At 52.0% G+C, this 17,031-nt stretch overlaps 1 protein-coding gene across 2 annotated transcripts in view; it reads right to left on the bottom strand.

Annotated features, from left to right (window-relative positions):
- FAM120A (family with sequence similarity 120A) overlaps positions 1-17,031 on the bottom strand; it is a 94,145-nt gene that overhangs the window by 24,175 nt on the left and 52,939 nt on the right. For both annotated transcript variants that reach the window (XM_039221436.1, XM_039221434.1), the window contains exons 8-11: positions 13,811-13,898; positions 11,754-11,981; positions 9,333-9,507; positions 84-333 (exon numbers count right to left, since the gene is read on the bottom strand). In XM_039221436.1, coding sequence (XP_039077367.1) covers positions 84-333; positions 9,333-9,507; positions 11,754-11,981; positions 13,811-13,898 — 741 coding nt within the window. The remainder of the gene's footprint in view (positions 1-83; positions 334-9,332; positions 9,508-11,753; positions 11,982-13,810; positions 13,899-17,031) is intronic.

Genomic DNA, 17,031 nt, shown 5'->3' with positions numbered 1-17,031 from the left:
CAGGTTCAAACCCACGCCGTGCTGCCCCAGCCCGCGTCCCCACCACATGCAGGACCACGGGGGGCCGGCCGCACCTCACCTACCGTAGGACGCAGCACAGCACCGTGAGATGGGTGGGCACGCTGGCCGGGTTGAGCATGGCTGGCGTGTCCGACCTCATGCAGGCCAGGAAGGCCCGCATCCTGCGGTTCTTGTCCTCCACCGCCTTCCCCAGCCACAGCCGCTTCAGGTTGGGGCAGGTCCACTCCCTGAAGGCCAGCGCTTCCACCAGTTCCGGCGTCTGCGGAGACTTCCCTTTGTAAGCTGCCCACTCCTTAATGATCACGGGGGGAACTGGAGGGGAAGAGCAGAGGAGACCCGTTTACACCCCGGCTCTGCCAACTGGAGGCCGAACAAAACCAACCCTCCAGTAATTACAGTCTGAAGGTGCCACTGCTCACACACCAACGCACTCTCTCATCAGCAAGCCACCGGCCACCAGTCCTCAGGTCTAGAACATTCTGTCCCCTACGCACTTCTGTGGCACATTCACATTTCCAGTTGGGCCACCAATAAATCTCTACTCAATCAAATTATGACTTGATTTCCCCATATAACTAATACGTATAAATCAAAGGTGTTAGAAAAACTGTTTTATTATTTCAATCCATTAAATTTTAAGAACTGGTAAAACTGACAGAAGTATGTGATTATCAACATATCATGGGAAATCCAATTCAGATCGCTCCTCTTTTTCTACATAAACAGACACTTTCACTAATCAGATTTCAAAAATAATTTGCACTTGATGCCACTTCGTGTAAAGGTCTCCTTCCACAAACGCTGGTTAGTAAGAATAAGCTACCCCGCAGCGAGACCCCAAAAGCCTAGCAAGGCAGCAGGAGCAGGGAAGTGTTCTGAAATCCCAGTGACATCAGCACACAGTAACTCCATTCAGGGGGAATGAAGACAAAGCACAGAATTCTCCAGTTCATCTCCAAGCAGGCAAGAAGATCCAAGTTGATGTAACAGAAAACAGTGGCCTCTCATCCACAGTTGCTTTTACTGCTATTTGAGTCAGACAACACGCACCATTTCCTGCAGCATTCTGAACGAAGTATGGGAAACGTGTAGCAGGAGACACAGCGCGGAGCAGGCAGAGCATGGCCCAGCCTCTCACCGCAGCACGAAGGGACAGGCCAACGCTGGGCTCAGGGCGTACACCGCCGGGGAACTAAGGCTCACTTCGGTCCGTGACTGTCAGAGCAGAAGCAGGGTGGCGCAGTGACCCCCTAGGCACCTTCCACGGGGCCGTTCTATCTAAATGACAGCACCCTGGCTGGGCTCATGCCCCCTACAGTAGCGCCCAAGGCAGACAGGCGACCGAAGGCTCAGACTCTGCCCGCCTGCAGCCCCACCCCTCCCGTGGGCACAGGACGTGGGCAGCTGCCCGCCCTAGACAAGGCAGGAAAGGATGCCGTTGAGGAGCCCAGGACTCCGGGCCCAGGAGCACCTGGCCGCTAGAGCAGGGGTGCAGGTCAACAAGCTCCTCAAAACTGTCCTCTTACAAAAAAGTTACTGTTCTATCACTGGGAAAAGCCCTTTCATTCACATTTGAGTATCTTAGTGTCTAAAAACTGAAGGAAAATCTAAAACACATGAAATGCTTATTTTAAAGCCCATCAAGTCCAAACAGATACACATGTATATAAATACATGCATCTTTGTGTTCATCCTTACTTTTAGGGGCTAGACACACCCCCACGCAGTCCCCACTGCCCAGCCGACCCTGGGCAGTCAATCTAGTGACACGCCTGCTGAGCCCCGGCACACGCAGCACACAGGGCGGCTGTCGCCATCACCGCTACAAGGACCCCTCTGCCCAGCTAGTGTCAGCCCTGGACAGACAGGCCATGGCTGGTCACAAAATAAGTCCTGAACCACACAGGCGGTGTGGATCTACTGCTTGATCCACAAAGCTTATTTTCATGCCAAAAAAAGCAAAAACACAGAAATCTATTTTGTAACACACTCTTTTTTGTGGCAAAGACTTAAAGGCACTGATTAGATTTTATCTTTGGTTGTAGGATTAGCTAATCTAGCTTCTTTCACTTTATCTCCACCATACACGCACACCTACACCCGTACATACACACACACACACACACACACACACACGCTGGCTGCCGGTGCCCAGTCTCTGATTTGCCCCCCTCCAAAGGCATCCCACGAAGTCCATCTCCACCTGCACCCGTGACCTCCCGTCCATCAGCCCCATCCCCACTGCTTTCTGGCACCTTCCATGGTCATCTCACTTTATACGTTCCTGCTTTCATCTATAAACAGGTTTGGGGAGGTGCACCTGGGTGGCTCAGTTGGTCAAGATCTCACAGTTCGTGAGTTGGAACCCCACATCTGGCTCCATGCTGACAGCTCAGGAACCTGGAGCCTGCTTCAGATTCTGCATCTCTACTACTTATGAGCAGCTCAAATCTAATTTTGGAAATGCATGTCTCATTTATGAAAATCAAGGTGCAGGAACACAAAACTTTGTTCCAAAAGCAAATGCAAAAGCAAAGATGCTCCTGACTTGCTTTATTTTTAACCTATGTATATCTGTTTTTGGAGATCTTTTGTGTGCTACCACTTAACAGTGGTGAAACCTCCAACCAAAAACCTAACAGACGCTTATCAAGCACCTTCTAGGTACCAAGTAGGGGTGGAGGGCTGGTGAGGCGAGGGAGGCATGGGGCTGAGGGGTCAAACCCCACGTGCCACACCACACTCAGGGTCTCCTTAAAAACCCTGAGGCCCAGCCCTGGGACCAGGATACGGAAAGGGGCCGAGGACTCCCTCTAACACGGTCTTGACAAGGACACACAAGGCCATTTACAACCGTGGGAGGTCAATGGCAGGCTTGTTACCCACGACCGACTAATTAAAGCCTGGTGCTGGTAAAGGATTCCAAGGATGTCTGTTTCCAGGGTGACAACAGCTGCCTCTGTGTACACGTATGTCCCCCCCACTTCACCCCCTCACCCCACCCCCGGTCACAGAGCATTCACATCCCTCACTCCCCGCCCCAACCAGGACGGAGGGCTCAGGCTCTGTGACCCCACTCACAGAACAAACAGACGAGTAGTCAGCTAATAGCAAGTCATCGGGGCCCTTAACGTCTGCACAGACCACTGCGTACATGGGGATTGCACATGGGGAGCTGGGTTATTAAGAGCACCCTGAGCATGCACATCCAGCATTCAAGCTAGAGCAGTGTGATGTAAAAGAACGTCCATGACAACCCCATTTTAGAAAGACATGTTCAAACACATGACCTCGTGCCCAGAGGTCAGCAAGCCAGCTGCGATCCATGAATAACTTGTGCCACAATCAATAAACACAAGCGCAGCTTTTCCACTCACAGAAAAACTCACCATCTCAGACAGACTTGAAAACACTGAACGTGAGATCGTTTTCCTGCGCTTACGCTAAAGCAAAAACCCCAGGGTATCTGTTTTGTGTATAGTAGGGGCTAGTGCACCTTCTTTACAGAAAGTGCCTCTCCAAGACACAACTTGGAGACATAAAACACTACTATACTGAGCTGTCCGTGAGAACACGCTTCCATCAGACGTTAACCACGGTCCACAGGTATCACACATAAACACATGACCACCAGCTACTTTGGAAATGTTGTAACACCGATTTGGGATCCATCCCAGACCAGGAATAACAAAAACGTTTCACTCCGTAAGCCAATTCCAACCAACTGGTGGTGGCTGCCCACAAGCCACGTGATGAAGAGTGTCCCTGGGCTCAGTGCCAGAGCACCGTGAGCACTGGCCACGCCAGCGACCCGCTCGGCATGCGACACAGGTACAGGTGAGGGGAAGATGGAGACAAACATCTCCCACGACGGTGGCCGGCTGGACCTCTGGTCTCTGTGCAGGCACACGCGCAAGTGTGCATGGCGGGGACGGGGGCCCTGGTCTACTCACTGTGCCTACCTAAGATCACAGAAAAACAAAACCACACACATGTAAAACCAAACTCTGGTTCCTTCGTATCAAGGCAGAAACAGAAAACTGGGGGCAACAGCAAGCCGTTCCTTCCTTCTCATGGGACACCGCCATGCGAGCTGGCGGGGTCCAGCTGGCTGTCCACTTCCTTCTGCGAACAGGTGTGGGGGCGCCCCCCAGAACCTGTAGGCCACAGAGCATGCCGAGCGTGTGTGGTTACAGACCACGCCCACAACTATTCCTGTCCTCGCCTTCCCCACATACATCATTCCCAGGGCATCAGAACCTCGGGGGAGTTCAAGGGACTATGACAAATACTGCTCCAAAAGAGTGCCCCACAGCACTGCCACTCAACACTGTCCCTGAGTGTGCCACTCAATGCTGTCCCTGAAGACCGCCCCTGAACACTGCCCCACAGCACTGCCACTGAACACGGCCCCTGAACACGTCACTGAACATCGCCCCATGGCACTGCCCACGAACACCACCACTGAATATCGCCCCTGAACACTGCCCCACAGCACTGCCACTGAACACCGCCTCTGAACACTGGCCCATGACACTGCCACTGAACACTGGCCTATGGCACTGACCCACAGGCTGCGCTACTCAGAGGTCCATGAGGAAAAGGCAGTCCCTAATGCTACTCCCAGAAAACTTCGAAGAATAAAGAAATTTAGATTAATACAAACAGCCTTCATAAAATCATGGAGAAAATGTTTATGATAACCAATTTCCACACATACTAAAATAGCACACTAACACTGGTCATATTAAAGTATTGTTTCATAACATAATCCATGTAGGGACGCCTTGGCTGGTTCAGTCTGTTAAGCATCTGACTTGCTCAGGTCACAATCTTGTGGGCCATGCTTCCATCCCCAGCCAGGCTCTGTGCTGACAGCTCAGGGCCTGGAACCTGCTTCAGATGTTGCGTCTCACTCTCTCTCTGCCCCTCGCCTGCTCATGCTCTGTCTGACTGTCTCAAAAATAAATAAACATTAAAAAAATATTATAAAATCGGAGCACCTGGGTAGCTCAGTTGGTCGGGCATCCGACTTTGGCTCAGGTCATGATCTCACAGCTTGGGTGTTCAAGCCCCACATCGGGCTCTGTGCTCACAGCTCAGAGCCTGGAGCCTGATCCTGAGTCTGTGTCCCTCTCTCACTCTGCCCCTCCCCCACTCGTGCACTCTCTCTCTTTCTCTAAGAATAAAACATTTTAACAAATTATAAAATTATAAATTTATTTTAAAAATCATTAAAAAACCAAAAAAAAGCTAAAAATTTATAATGTAATCCATGTGAACCAATTTAATTTTACTCATTTTTAATCAGCAGTCTGAATTATTTGACACAAACAAAATTTCTAAAACAAATTGGACCACAAAAAAATCCATGTTCCCTTTGGCTTTTTCTGATGATTTACAAAGTTGGACACTCTGGGGAAATCCTTTCTAAAACAGTACTCAGGTATATAAACTTGCTTTCTACAGTTAGAAATCCATCTCCTGTGTCTGTAATTTACCTCCACTTGTTTTCTACAAGCCTGTTTCTATCACTTACTTAGTTCTGAGGTTCTGGGGAGTCTTTCACAGAAAACAGAGGCCAGTTTTCTAAGTGGACAATAATTTTAAACTGCACAGCACCAAGATTTACCTCCTGGGTTTTCCCCTCTTCAACTACAGCTGAGGAGTCTTGTTACCCTGCAGTCTTTTTGGAACCAGACCCCTTTCTTCCAGCCCCTCCTATCCCCCTTGGCTGGGTGAGGCGGCTGAGGGGTGCCGCCAGGGGGCAGCCAGGCCGGGGCCACCAGGAGGCCGGGAGCTTCATGCTTCAAGCCTCCAGCCTCCAGCCAGAGCGCCTGCCCCAGGCCCAATGCCAGCAGCCACAGAGGCGGCTCCCTGGTCCCAGAAGCAGCTTCACTGTCCCCATGCAGCACCGGGGCAAAGCGCTTGAGCCAGCTCTGCGGTCCTCCGTTGGCCCACTGGAGGGGCCTGGAGCCCCCGGTGGGGACTTCAAGAGGCTCACTGTCCTAATGAACAAGCTCTTGACGAATTTCCCAACCACAACCCGATGGAGCCCAGGGATGCACACACAGAAAATAAACTGCCAGCACATAATTCAGTATGACTTACATAGGCCAGAGTTTTTAGGGATCTGACGGTGGATATCCTGCTTTAACCATAGAATGACTTCAAAAAGGCAACATGGAGAAGTCGCACAAACACTCCTATGTTATGAACACTGTACAGTATGCAGACCAATCCAGAGACTATGTTTCCAAATGGATACAGGTCTTAAGTGTGGCCAGAGTTCAGTGCTTTCACACAACCCTGTAGGCTTCCAGGTGCCCTCAGACCCATCCTCTCTGACAACAAAGCCGTCCGGGGGAGGCCCGGGTGTCACGGTGAGACGGGCGCACCTGGGTCCCAGAGTGCATGGCGGGACCCACGGGCATCTCAGAAACAAACCTGCCCCAAGGACCTCACGGCGCATGGTCAGTGCTTCTGGAATCTCCTGCAAAGTGCCACTGACTTCATTTCATCCGCCGACGGTCTGAGGGGCCACAGGTTAAACAGGGTTTAAACAGGCTTATCTGTCAAACCTCACTGACCAGGGCCTCCTAAGCAACTGCCTCCTTCCAGCACGACCAGCATTATCAATACCTCACCTCATCCTGAGTCCCAGGGACTTCCTCCCTAAGGACACTGAGATGCAGTCACCTAGGACACGGCCCAGGCAGGGAAGCCCACGTCAGGGGCGTCACCACATCGGCGTTCAGGGTCAGCTGACATCTAGGAGTGGGCCTCAGGGAGCAGTCCTCAGGGGACAACCGTGGCGCAGTGTCGACGGGCCGTGTCAGGTCACCAGTGCACGTTCCGCTCTCGCACAAGATTTGGTCCCAGTGAGCAGATGGCGTCCAGACTCAATGCTCACAAAAGCTCCGAAGGACAAAACTCCATCGGGAACCTAGCGCTCCAGTTAGCAGGACAGCCAGCAAACAGCATGGATTACCCACATAAGAACCTTCTCTATAGGCTGTCTCCCCTTATTAATACGATCAATGCATGAAACGAATCCACAGGTCCCCAAAAAGACCAAACAGGCCTGGGTTCCAAAACCACTCATGAGAGAGCTAACTAAGGCCTCTCTACTTGCAAACTCAGAGATCAGATGGGCAAACCTCTACACCCAGAGGTCCATGGTTCTCTTAACGCGCATTAGTCACACACTTGTCTGGGTACCTCCGACGTCCCAGGGCTGCCTCAGCTCCATGTAGGCAGGGGCACCCCTCCTTTCCCACCTGTCCCTATCCAGGCCCTCCTCAACAGAAACATCACCCTTACCTGACGCTTAGGGGCTCCCCCTTGGTCGCTGACACAGAAGTCAGGACCCACTTTCTTCCATCACCTGAGCAGAAAGACTACAATGTGCTCAGCACCAACGTCCACCAGAATGTCCGCCAGTCCATGCACCCCCATGCACAAGAGCTTCAGGGCTCGCAGAGCCCGTCTGTACCCCCATCCCCATCTTCTCTTCACCATCCTACCCCCACGCCCCTGACCTGTCCTCCCTGTGCATCGCCAGACCCCAACACGTGGGGTGCACCGCCCTCTCACTTATGCCCAGAGGGCGCTGGTGTGTGCGGTGAACGCCGTCCCCTGCCGCTTGCTCCCCTGTGGCATTCACAGGCCGGCCCGACACCAGCACCGCCCAGACTTGCAATGCACGCCGGCAGCAAGGCGGAGAGCAGAGCCGCTCTCGCTCCCCACCCGTCCCCCACGCCCGCAGCTCACCCGCGGCATTGACCCCCCCTGGAAAAGAGGGGCATAAGCGGAGAACACCGGCCCACCCAGACCGCTCTGCAAGGCTGCGGGCACTGCAGAGGGGACCCGTCCTGGAGCCCACCTGAGGGTTCCAAGCTGTGATCACTGAAAACTTCCAGAGAGGTTGCTAAATAAAGATAAGTGTGTTTCTGGAACATAAGCAAATGAGAAAAAGAAAAGCTTTCACCACCAAAGTCAAAACAGTGCCCTGGAGCCAAGGACACGGCAGGAAGTGGGGCTGCCCAGGGCTCTGCAGCAGCCAGCGGTCCAGGCCCAGGAGAGAAGCAGGGGCCACGGCCCTGGGATGCTCAGGTGGACACTGGAAGGGAGGTGGCGGCTGCGGGGCCCGGGGGGCCGGTACAGAAAACAGGTTGACCCTGTGCAAAGTGAGAAAGAGGATGGATTCACCAGGAACGTCCTGGCCACGCTGAGTTCACTGACTACGCTCAGTGTCTCCTGTGGCACCTCCAGCCCCAATCGAAGTGACAGATGTGTCAGCCAGAGCTGGCTGCAGAGCTCAGCGGCCGCCCTCGAATAGAGGTCCTGACAGGGGCTTCGCTTTGTACAGAATCACACTTGGGCCACAGTAGTCAAAACCAAGACATCAGGATCTACGGATGAAGCTTTCAGAGTTGCCAGAACCTCTCCAGTTTAGGGTCCAAAGGTAAGACCCACTGTCACAAGCGTCCCTGAGTGCCACCCGGCCGCAGCACGAACAGGCCTGTGCTACCCCGCTACACACTGGAGGGGTTTATCCCCAGACAGCCTGAGCTGAGGGGACGATCTGGTAATCTAATCTCCACAGCTGAGGATGTTCTTAATTCAGACTACATTTTGGAAAGCTTTCCTGTATTTCCTAATAAATATACAGTGACTTTTACATTTCCTACGTCAGCAGATAAAATTACCCAGAACAGAAAAACACGGTTCTCCCGGAGTATACCACTGACCCGCTCGTTGGAAAGTGGGGAATACACGCTCTGATCTCAGCTTTTGCCGGCATGTCAGGCAGCACCTCTGTCCCTCCACTCCCCTCCACCCCAGGGTCGATGAGGTACACACAGCCCTCGAGGGAGACCGTCAGCAGTACCCTGTCTGCAGCGGGCGGTGCGCAGGCACACGCCACCCGCACAGAAGCAGCCGCGCGCAGCGAGGGCCTCCAGGGAGCACGGACTCTGCGGCGCGGACGCGCTTGCGGACACCAGAGCAGACGCCGTTGTCGCCCTGCCCGTGTCGCGCAAGCCACAGCGAGATGGCACCCATCCAGACCATTTCCAGATCAATGTCCAGTTTAAAATGTAAACGTTTTACCAAATAGACACCATGACTGGAATGTTACTGAGGAAAACAGCCCGGGGCCTGTCCTCCTCCGAAGGGCCCCGTGAAGCCCACCGTCTCACATGGGGACGCTCAGGGCAAACTCAGTCACGATCCTCTAAGGCTTTAGAAAATGCACAAGAGATTACGAGGTACCGAGGAAAACAAACAATGGATTTCACAGTACATACATTCTGGTGGAAGTCTGTTCTTTCTAAAAGCAAGTCTCTCAGTTTTCTTTCTGCTTTCTGCCAAGCTAAACAGCACTCCGTAAACATACTGGCGAACTGGCCTATAGAGCAGGGCGGCGGGAGGCAGGTCTTTGCTGGCTTCATCTTCAATAGAAACAGCAATTTTGATTTCACCCTTTGCATGGAAGAAAGCAGAATAATATTGCACATTTTTCATGTTGAATTCACAACAAACTCACAGAAATATACTGCATTATCTCCAGTTAACGACATTGCAATTCTATTCCACATCAGTGCTTAACCACTTGCGTGCAGCGGCATGTTTCGGGAGTTCATTAGCAGTTGTCAAAACATATGCTCAGAGAGTCAAAATAAAATCTATGTGGTTTCATCCTGAATCTGGAACCAAGAGCATAAGAAACCACAGACGGTACCCAAGTCTTTGAAACCATCTAGATAACAGCAGACAACAAATAGAATAGGAAATGCTGAGGACTTGCAAACTGTACTAGGAGTCAGGAAATTCGTAACTTTTAATGGCCTATGTGCAATCCAAGAAATGAGTATCCTGAAAACAAAATGGTCAAATTGTCTTCACCAAGCACTTCCGTAAAACATGGCCACGTGCAAGCACGGTCCCCTGCGGGCATGCTCCTCAGCGCTCTCTGGTTTTCGAGGCTTCGGCACATGGCCGGCCTGGGCACGAGACAAGGAGCCACTAGTCCTGCAGCTGTGTGGGGGCAGGACCTCCATGGCCCTGTCTGTCTCAGACATGCTATGGAGTCAAGGTACATCAAGAGGCTCGGCAGGGGACTTTACTCAGCTGTACTCCTAGCCTAAGAATGTTAATAAGACCTTCAATGACTAGTAAGTTTATCAATACAAATCTTAAGAATTCCATAGTATCTCTTTGCTCACATAAATTTAATTTCAAAACCTGTCTTTCCCTTAGCCTCACGAAGTTGGCACCGCTGTGTGGTGGGCACCCTCCCGGGTCCTGGCTCGGCCAACTGCCTGCGTGAGCTCAAAGCCTCGTCTGCTGTGGACATCTTGTCCTGACAATTTAACACCAGAGCCACGCAGCTCGCAGGAAACGGCATGCCTGACAGTCTGAGCTTTTCCCAACATACCGAAAAATTTTAGGTGGCATTTTAAAATCTGAGAAGATAGTCATTTGCTTTTGTCAACTACAGTCACTTTATTACTATTTGCCATTGAGATCAGTGAGTGGTGGAGGAGGACGGGCCACCTGTCACTCAGACCGTCCCCAGTCAGACCACAGCAGACAGGGGTCCAGGACTTCACAGCCCACACAACCCCGCGGGCACAGGGCGCGATTCCCCCCAACCTAGGCCCCTTTAAACTCAGCAAGTCCTTCTCCGCGAGAGGAACTTTCCACTTACCCTTACAATATATGCTGCCCCTGAAAAATAAAATGTTTACTTCACAACCATAATCTGAAAAGTGAGAGCACATGTGCGGACCCATAGCAAATAGTACCTGAGACTTGGAGGAAACTGTAATTTAAAAATAAATGAAAGGAGCTGAGTTACTGCGGTGCCCTTTGGCTGATACGAGCGAGCACTGCTCGGGTCAGCCGGTTAACGGTCGCAGTCCGGCCTGACTGATGTGGGGCAGGGGGCTTCTGCACTTACTGACCCCACTTTACAAATCACTGATGATTGCGAAAACAGGGAGAAAAACGTCTGATTGTCTGTGGTGGTATAGACACCAATGAAAATGTGTTAAAAATACACGATAGCAATAAACCAATTTCACATGAAAAATCTGGTCACCATGGTTACATGTTAAATCATGGGTCTAGGATTATAAACACACAACATAAAGACTACAGATCACTGAGAAATTTCAACGGAGACATAGAACCATTCAAGACACCAAGATTCAAAACCAATGCCATGCTGGATGTATAGGTAAGCATACATTTGGTAAGACATTACTAAAGTGGGATTAAGACACTGTGTAAACAGAAAACTGCATTTTCTGACCGTTAATGTGTTACATGCTCCTGTACTGGAATTTCTATTAAGTGCCATAAAAGCTGCACTCAACAAGCAACTCCAGCCGCCACTCTGGAGGGGCACTTCCAGGACACACGATACAACAGGGATTGTATGTGACATCAAATTAAGCCTGACATTAGAGCATCAACAGGGTGCAGGAAATGTTGAAATTAGAAATAAAAATAAAAATAAATTTACAAGTCAGAAAATAACACAATGTGCCATTAATTTGAGGTTTTAAAAGTGTTCTACCAAACTGAAGGGAAAATAAGACTTTCCCAAGTTCTCTGATGCATTTACTGGTACACATTTCCACCCTTTCTCTCCAGGCTTGAGAAGCGGAAATGCGTTCCATTTCAGATGCCTGCCTGGTTAAGACAGAAACCAGCCGCCGTACCTTGGTCAGGACGTGGAAGATGTAGGGGTACATCAGCCCCTTCTTGTGCCGATGCTCCGCCACTCGCAAGACCTCGGGCGCCACCGGGGGCAGGGGTGGTGTGGTGATGTCCATGTGGTTCCGCGTGGGCATAGACAGCAGGCACGGGATCGGCTGCACAGTGCCCATCTGGCTCCCCTTCCCTTCAGCAAGCTGGCTGCCCGAGGAGGCCGTAGACGAGCCTTCTGTCTGCAGAGCCACGGAGGGGGACAGGTCAGCTCACGTTTCCCCTCCTTTCACCATGCCCCTGTGCAGAGCACCACTCCCCCGAAGACAGGGCGTGGGAGTTGTCCCCTGAGTCTGTGGGGTGGTAGGCATACCTTCTGCCAGGTGACCCCCCTGCCCCATGACTGCTCCCCAGGGCCCGAAGGGGACGTGGCATTCCGTGCTCGCTGACCCCTGGGAAGCCACTCTGTTCCACCTGTTCCATGTGGCCCACATGGCCCATCCCTGTGACTCAAGTTCCATGGAGACCCTGCCTAGCGCCAAGAAGGCAGCATCCTCCACACAGATGACGAACGGGGTGTCCAGAAAGGCTGTGTTCCTGCCCAGCAATGCACACAATAGGGGCTCACACCTACTCCTCGCCACCATAGCTGGCAGTGGGAGAATAAACAGAAACCCTAACTCTAACTCAGGGATTCTCCTCCATCATTATAAAGCCCCAAATTAAGTATGCACAGGGAACTATTTACCAAAAACTAAAGCAAAACACAAGCTAATTCCATTAAAACTGAGGAGTCAGACCTATATGACAGATATATGCACACAGTACAGCACTATGTGAAAAATACCCACAACCGCCAAAACAGAATGTGTGCAAGCTGCACGGGAAGAAGCGAGTGGGGGCCTCAGGGGTGCAGGGTGGCAGGCAGCAGCTGGGGACATGGAGGGCAGAGGGACCCCCTTCTTTTCCTCTTTATAAACTGCGGCCAAGTCCAAACTGCTTGCTGAGATCAATTATTATTTGCACAATAGATGTGGAAAGAATAAATGGAGTTATTCTTTCTCATAACAAATGCTGGAAATAATACTTGCTTACTGCTGGACTCTGCGCCAATCTAAGGAATACACGTTTCTCTGTTTTGAAACAAAACAGATTCTTTACAATGGTACCTTACCCTTTAAAATACAAAGTGCCCAAACCGGTCTTAAAAAAACCTCAAGGATAACCCACAAGTGTTTTCTATACTCTCCAGTCAGAATATAGACACAATAATAGCTGAAAAATTTGGAAGGTACATTGCTAGTAACTGACATCCACAAAGCATTTCTTTTGCTTACTCATAGAATAACCCTTCAACAGTGAGAGTATTTCAGAGTCTTAAATGAATTTCCCACACTGTGTCATCTTGTACAGAAACAAGCCCTCTTCCACTAGAGATATCCTAAGTGACTGAGTGTGGGACAGGCGTGACTGCAGTTCAAGGGCATTTCCAGATATCACTAGCAACAGGCAGAGGCAGACAAAGGGGGAATGGAATTTACTGTATTTTCGTCTTTAATGTATATATCCCAAGTGATTTCTCATTTAATCCCCACAAAACTCTGCAGGAGGCCAGGACTCCGCAAGGCTCTAGGTCTTGACAAAGAGCATGTGCCCGCAGACGAGAGGATTTCCACCAGGCCCTCACCCCGCCCCGTGGAGAGTGAGCTGCCCCCCTTCCTCCTTCCCTATCTCCATGACCCCCCTCTCCTCACCAACATCTATGACCCCGTCCCCCACACCAAAGTCTATGAACCCCTCTCCCCCATGTCTGTGACCCCGACCCCCACACTGACATCTGTGACTCCCCCACACACAAATGTCTGTGACCCTCTCCCCTGCATAGACATCTGTGACCTCTCCTCTCCCATGTCTGTGACCCCCTCCTCTCCCATCCCCAAAATGTGTGACACCCCCTTGCCAGTGTCTCTTACTCATAACATGCTTTAAAACAGAGCACTCCACTTTAAACCACTTCCTAACATCACATGCTCAGAGTCCAGACGTGAAGGAATAAAAGCTGACCCACTACCTTTGTTTGGTCTCCTGGGTCTCCCCGTGCTTGCGGCTCTGAGTGGCTGCCCGTCTTCTCCCAGCCGATTTTGTTCCCGCTGATATGGCTGAACATAAACAAAAGGAACGTGGTTACTGAATGGTGTGGGCCTTCTGCCACCGCAGCCCACGTGGCGTCCAGACTTAGCGACACCTCGGCTCTACTGACCTTGCCTCCCCCAACAAACCACCTCCAGAGACAGCCTGCACTGGGAGCACTTCCAGCCTACTCGGGTGGGCAGTGACAGCCACTCCCCAGGGAAAGGAAACACAGAGCACCTAACCCAACCCGAGCGCCCAGCTCAGAGACAACAGCATCAGCCACAGAGGGGCCAGCCCAGTCCTGCCTCCAAGGAGCTCAGTCGTCTTGGAGAAACAGGTTAAGACAATCACACTCGAGACTGAGAATTATCAGGCAGCGGAGGACTTAATGTAATCGGATGTTACCCATAATTCATAAATACGTGTAAGGTATCACATGCTGGAACGAGACCCGGGGTGCCCGGCCTGTCCTCTGAGAGGCCCTGCCTGGGAGCACACGGAGGTGGCCTGGGAGAGGGAGTGCGCTCAGAGGGTAGGTGGCTGAATGGGATTTGGGGAACAGCGTCCCCTGGAAAGCAGTAAAAATCAAGGTGTGGAAAGGGACGGGGTAGGAGCACCAAGCATCTCACAGGACAGAATGAGGTACTTCAATCATCATCGTTTAAAACAATGTAGGCTGTGACCCATTAGTATCTCCCTCCGGAAGGGTTCAATCAGCATTTTGTAAACACCGAAACGGAAAAGAATGCAGTACATGTGGCACACGTGGCATTATTTCATAGACGTTCGTGCTCACCTGTACACCGCAGACCACAACATAAATGGAAGTTCACTGTGGGCGCGGGGAACAGGACGGGACCTCCCCGCAGATGGGCCCGTCCCCCCATCCCTCCCCACAGGCCCCACACCAAAAGCAGCTTCTAAAATCAGTGCTGACCACAGGGCGGGCCAGGGAGGAGCACATTTGCTTTGGACCTGCCTTCCTAACAGACTCAGGTGACCGACTGTGGAGACCCACTAATTCTCCCATCTTCCAACAGACTTCAGGTCAGGTTTGTTACCAAAACAAAACCAAACACAAAAAAAAAAATGCAAAAAGGAGAGGAGCATCAGGATGCCTCCAGGAAACAAGAGGCCCCGCGCGCGCCGCTCAGAGCCCGGTCCGGCTCCTCAGTCCCAGCCGTGCGACGGGACACCACACAAGCTGCCCAGCGTCCAGTTCCTTGTCCTCTGCAAGGACTCAGCAACCAGTGCTCGGTCCCATCTGCGCCCCTCAGGCCACAGCTCTGCAAGACTAGAAGGAGCCCTTGCAGTGAGGAGGCACCAACATCAAGGCATCAGGAATACAATCGTTCCAAGATCATTCTGTTTAAAGTCAAGAACAAGTCAGCACTTGCGGGGGGGGGGGGGGGGGGGGGGGGGGGGGGGGGCCGGACCGGGGCTGTGCCCGCGAGCTGGCAGCTGCGCCAGGTCCAGCGTGCGCATTCCGGTGCTAGGAAGGGAAGGCCAGTGGCACTGCGGTGATCCAGAACGTGCCATACACAGAGATGCCTACGTACTTTTTCACTAAAAAGTCACTGACGTTTATTTAGTGAAAATTTAGAACAAATTACTCAGATACTTCCAGGTTTTATAAAGAGACATAACATATATCGTTCACAATTTTAGACACTGAAGTATGATATACCCACAAAAAAATGCACCAGTTACAAGGGCACAGCTCAGCGGACGACCGCAAACCGGGCGCGCACTCGAGCCGCCGAACAGAGGCGCAGGCTGACCCTCAGGAGGGCTTCCCTCACCCCGCTCTGGACCCCATTCCGAGACTCCTCACAGCTGATGCAGCCTCTCCTGGGCCTGAAGTGCCACGGAAACGCGGTTGTGCAACCGTGCGTCACCTGTGTGCAGCGGTTTCGGCCCGGTCTCCCTGCTGGATGCGCCTTGGACGGCGCGGGGCCACCACGGCTCTGATCCAGCCGCCGCCAGACGCGCCCAGTCTTCTGTGGCACCCGCGGTGACCCCCGGTATGGTCTGGTCCACACTTCCCTGATGTAGATGGAGCTGGTCACCTCTCCACATGTGACATCTTCTCTTGGGGCCACCTGCACAGACAGTCCACATGCTTTCTCCTTCACTGCACAAAGTGCACCATGTTCTTCTTATAGACTTACTGAAAGTCCTGGGTCCTACAGGCTCTGGGTCAGGCAGAGGGACTCTGTGCTCTGTTGGGACTTCCAGCCCGTCACTTCATGACAGAGGAGTTTTTATTTGGGATGCCTCATCTTGCAGGCCTTGGCGGCAACATCCTCAGCGCCAGCTTCCCTACCCAGCCCGTCTCTGCTCTTCTCATGGCATGCATCACGCTGGCACTGCGCTGTCGTCTGTCTCCATCACTCGATTACACCCGCCATGAAGAGAAGCACTGACAGCCAGCGCCAAGCAGGTGCCCAACAGCTAAAGGAAGGAATCACGGAACCACAGCCTACAGGTATACGGCGGAGAGGCATAAACCTACTTCTCCAAACGACACAAAGCTCAACACAGAGAACATGCAGCTCCGTAAGCACTCAACCCTCGTGATGGGCCCCAGGCCAGCGAGCACCCAGGCAGGGGGGCAAGGCAGCGTGCGCTACTTGCTACTGAAGTGGGAAGCTTGTCCCTCCGAAGATCACACAGAACCTACATTTACAGATACTACCAGTTGTACTGGTTATGGGTCATTACCAAACTAAAATACTGTCATAATCTAGACAATCACATGGTCTCCCAATAACCATACTATAAAATCTAAAATTCTGCCTGAAAAGCATCTTGTCGATAGCCAGTTTCTCTAAAGTCCAGAACTTGTTACCAGGATGACTATGTCACTTTAAAACTTGAAACAGGCTACTGGAGTATGACACATGTCTCGCCTTGAAGAGAAGGCACACTTGGGTTTCATTCTCCACAACTGCTCAGAACGGTGACCTGTCACTAGCCATGCCCTGGAGAGACCTGCTGGGGCCCACAGGCCACAGGAGGCCTGCATGCTCACACTGAACTCTGCTGACAGGAGTCAGGCTCAGAGGGAAGGGAAACGACCCAACACCGCCACGGCAACAGTGACACCAGCAAACCACAGCCCGCCATCCCTGCAGTGACCGTGAGCTGCTACGGGAT

The sequence above is a fragment of the Hyaena hyaena genome, unplaced genomic scaffold (genome assembly GCF_003009895.1).
Source record: "Hyaena hyaena isolate Hyena2069 unplaced genomic scaffold, ASM300989v1 scaffold_987, whole genome shotgun sequence".
Lineage (NCBI taxonomy): Eukaryota > Metazoa > Chordata > Mammalia > Carnivora > Hyaenidae > Hyaena > Hyaena hyaena.
Note: the sequence above shows the minus strand (reverse complement) of the source record. Positions and strands in the feature narration are given on the sequence as shown.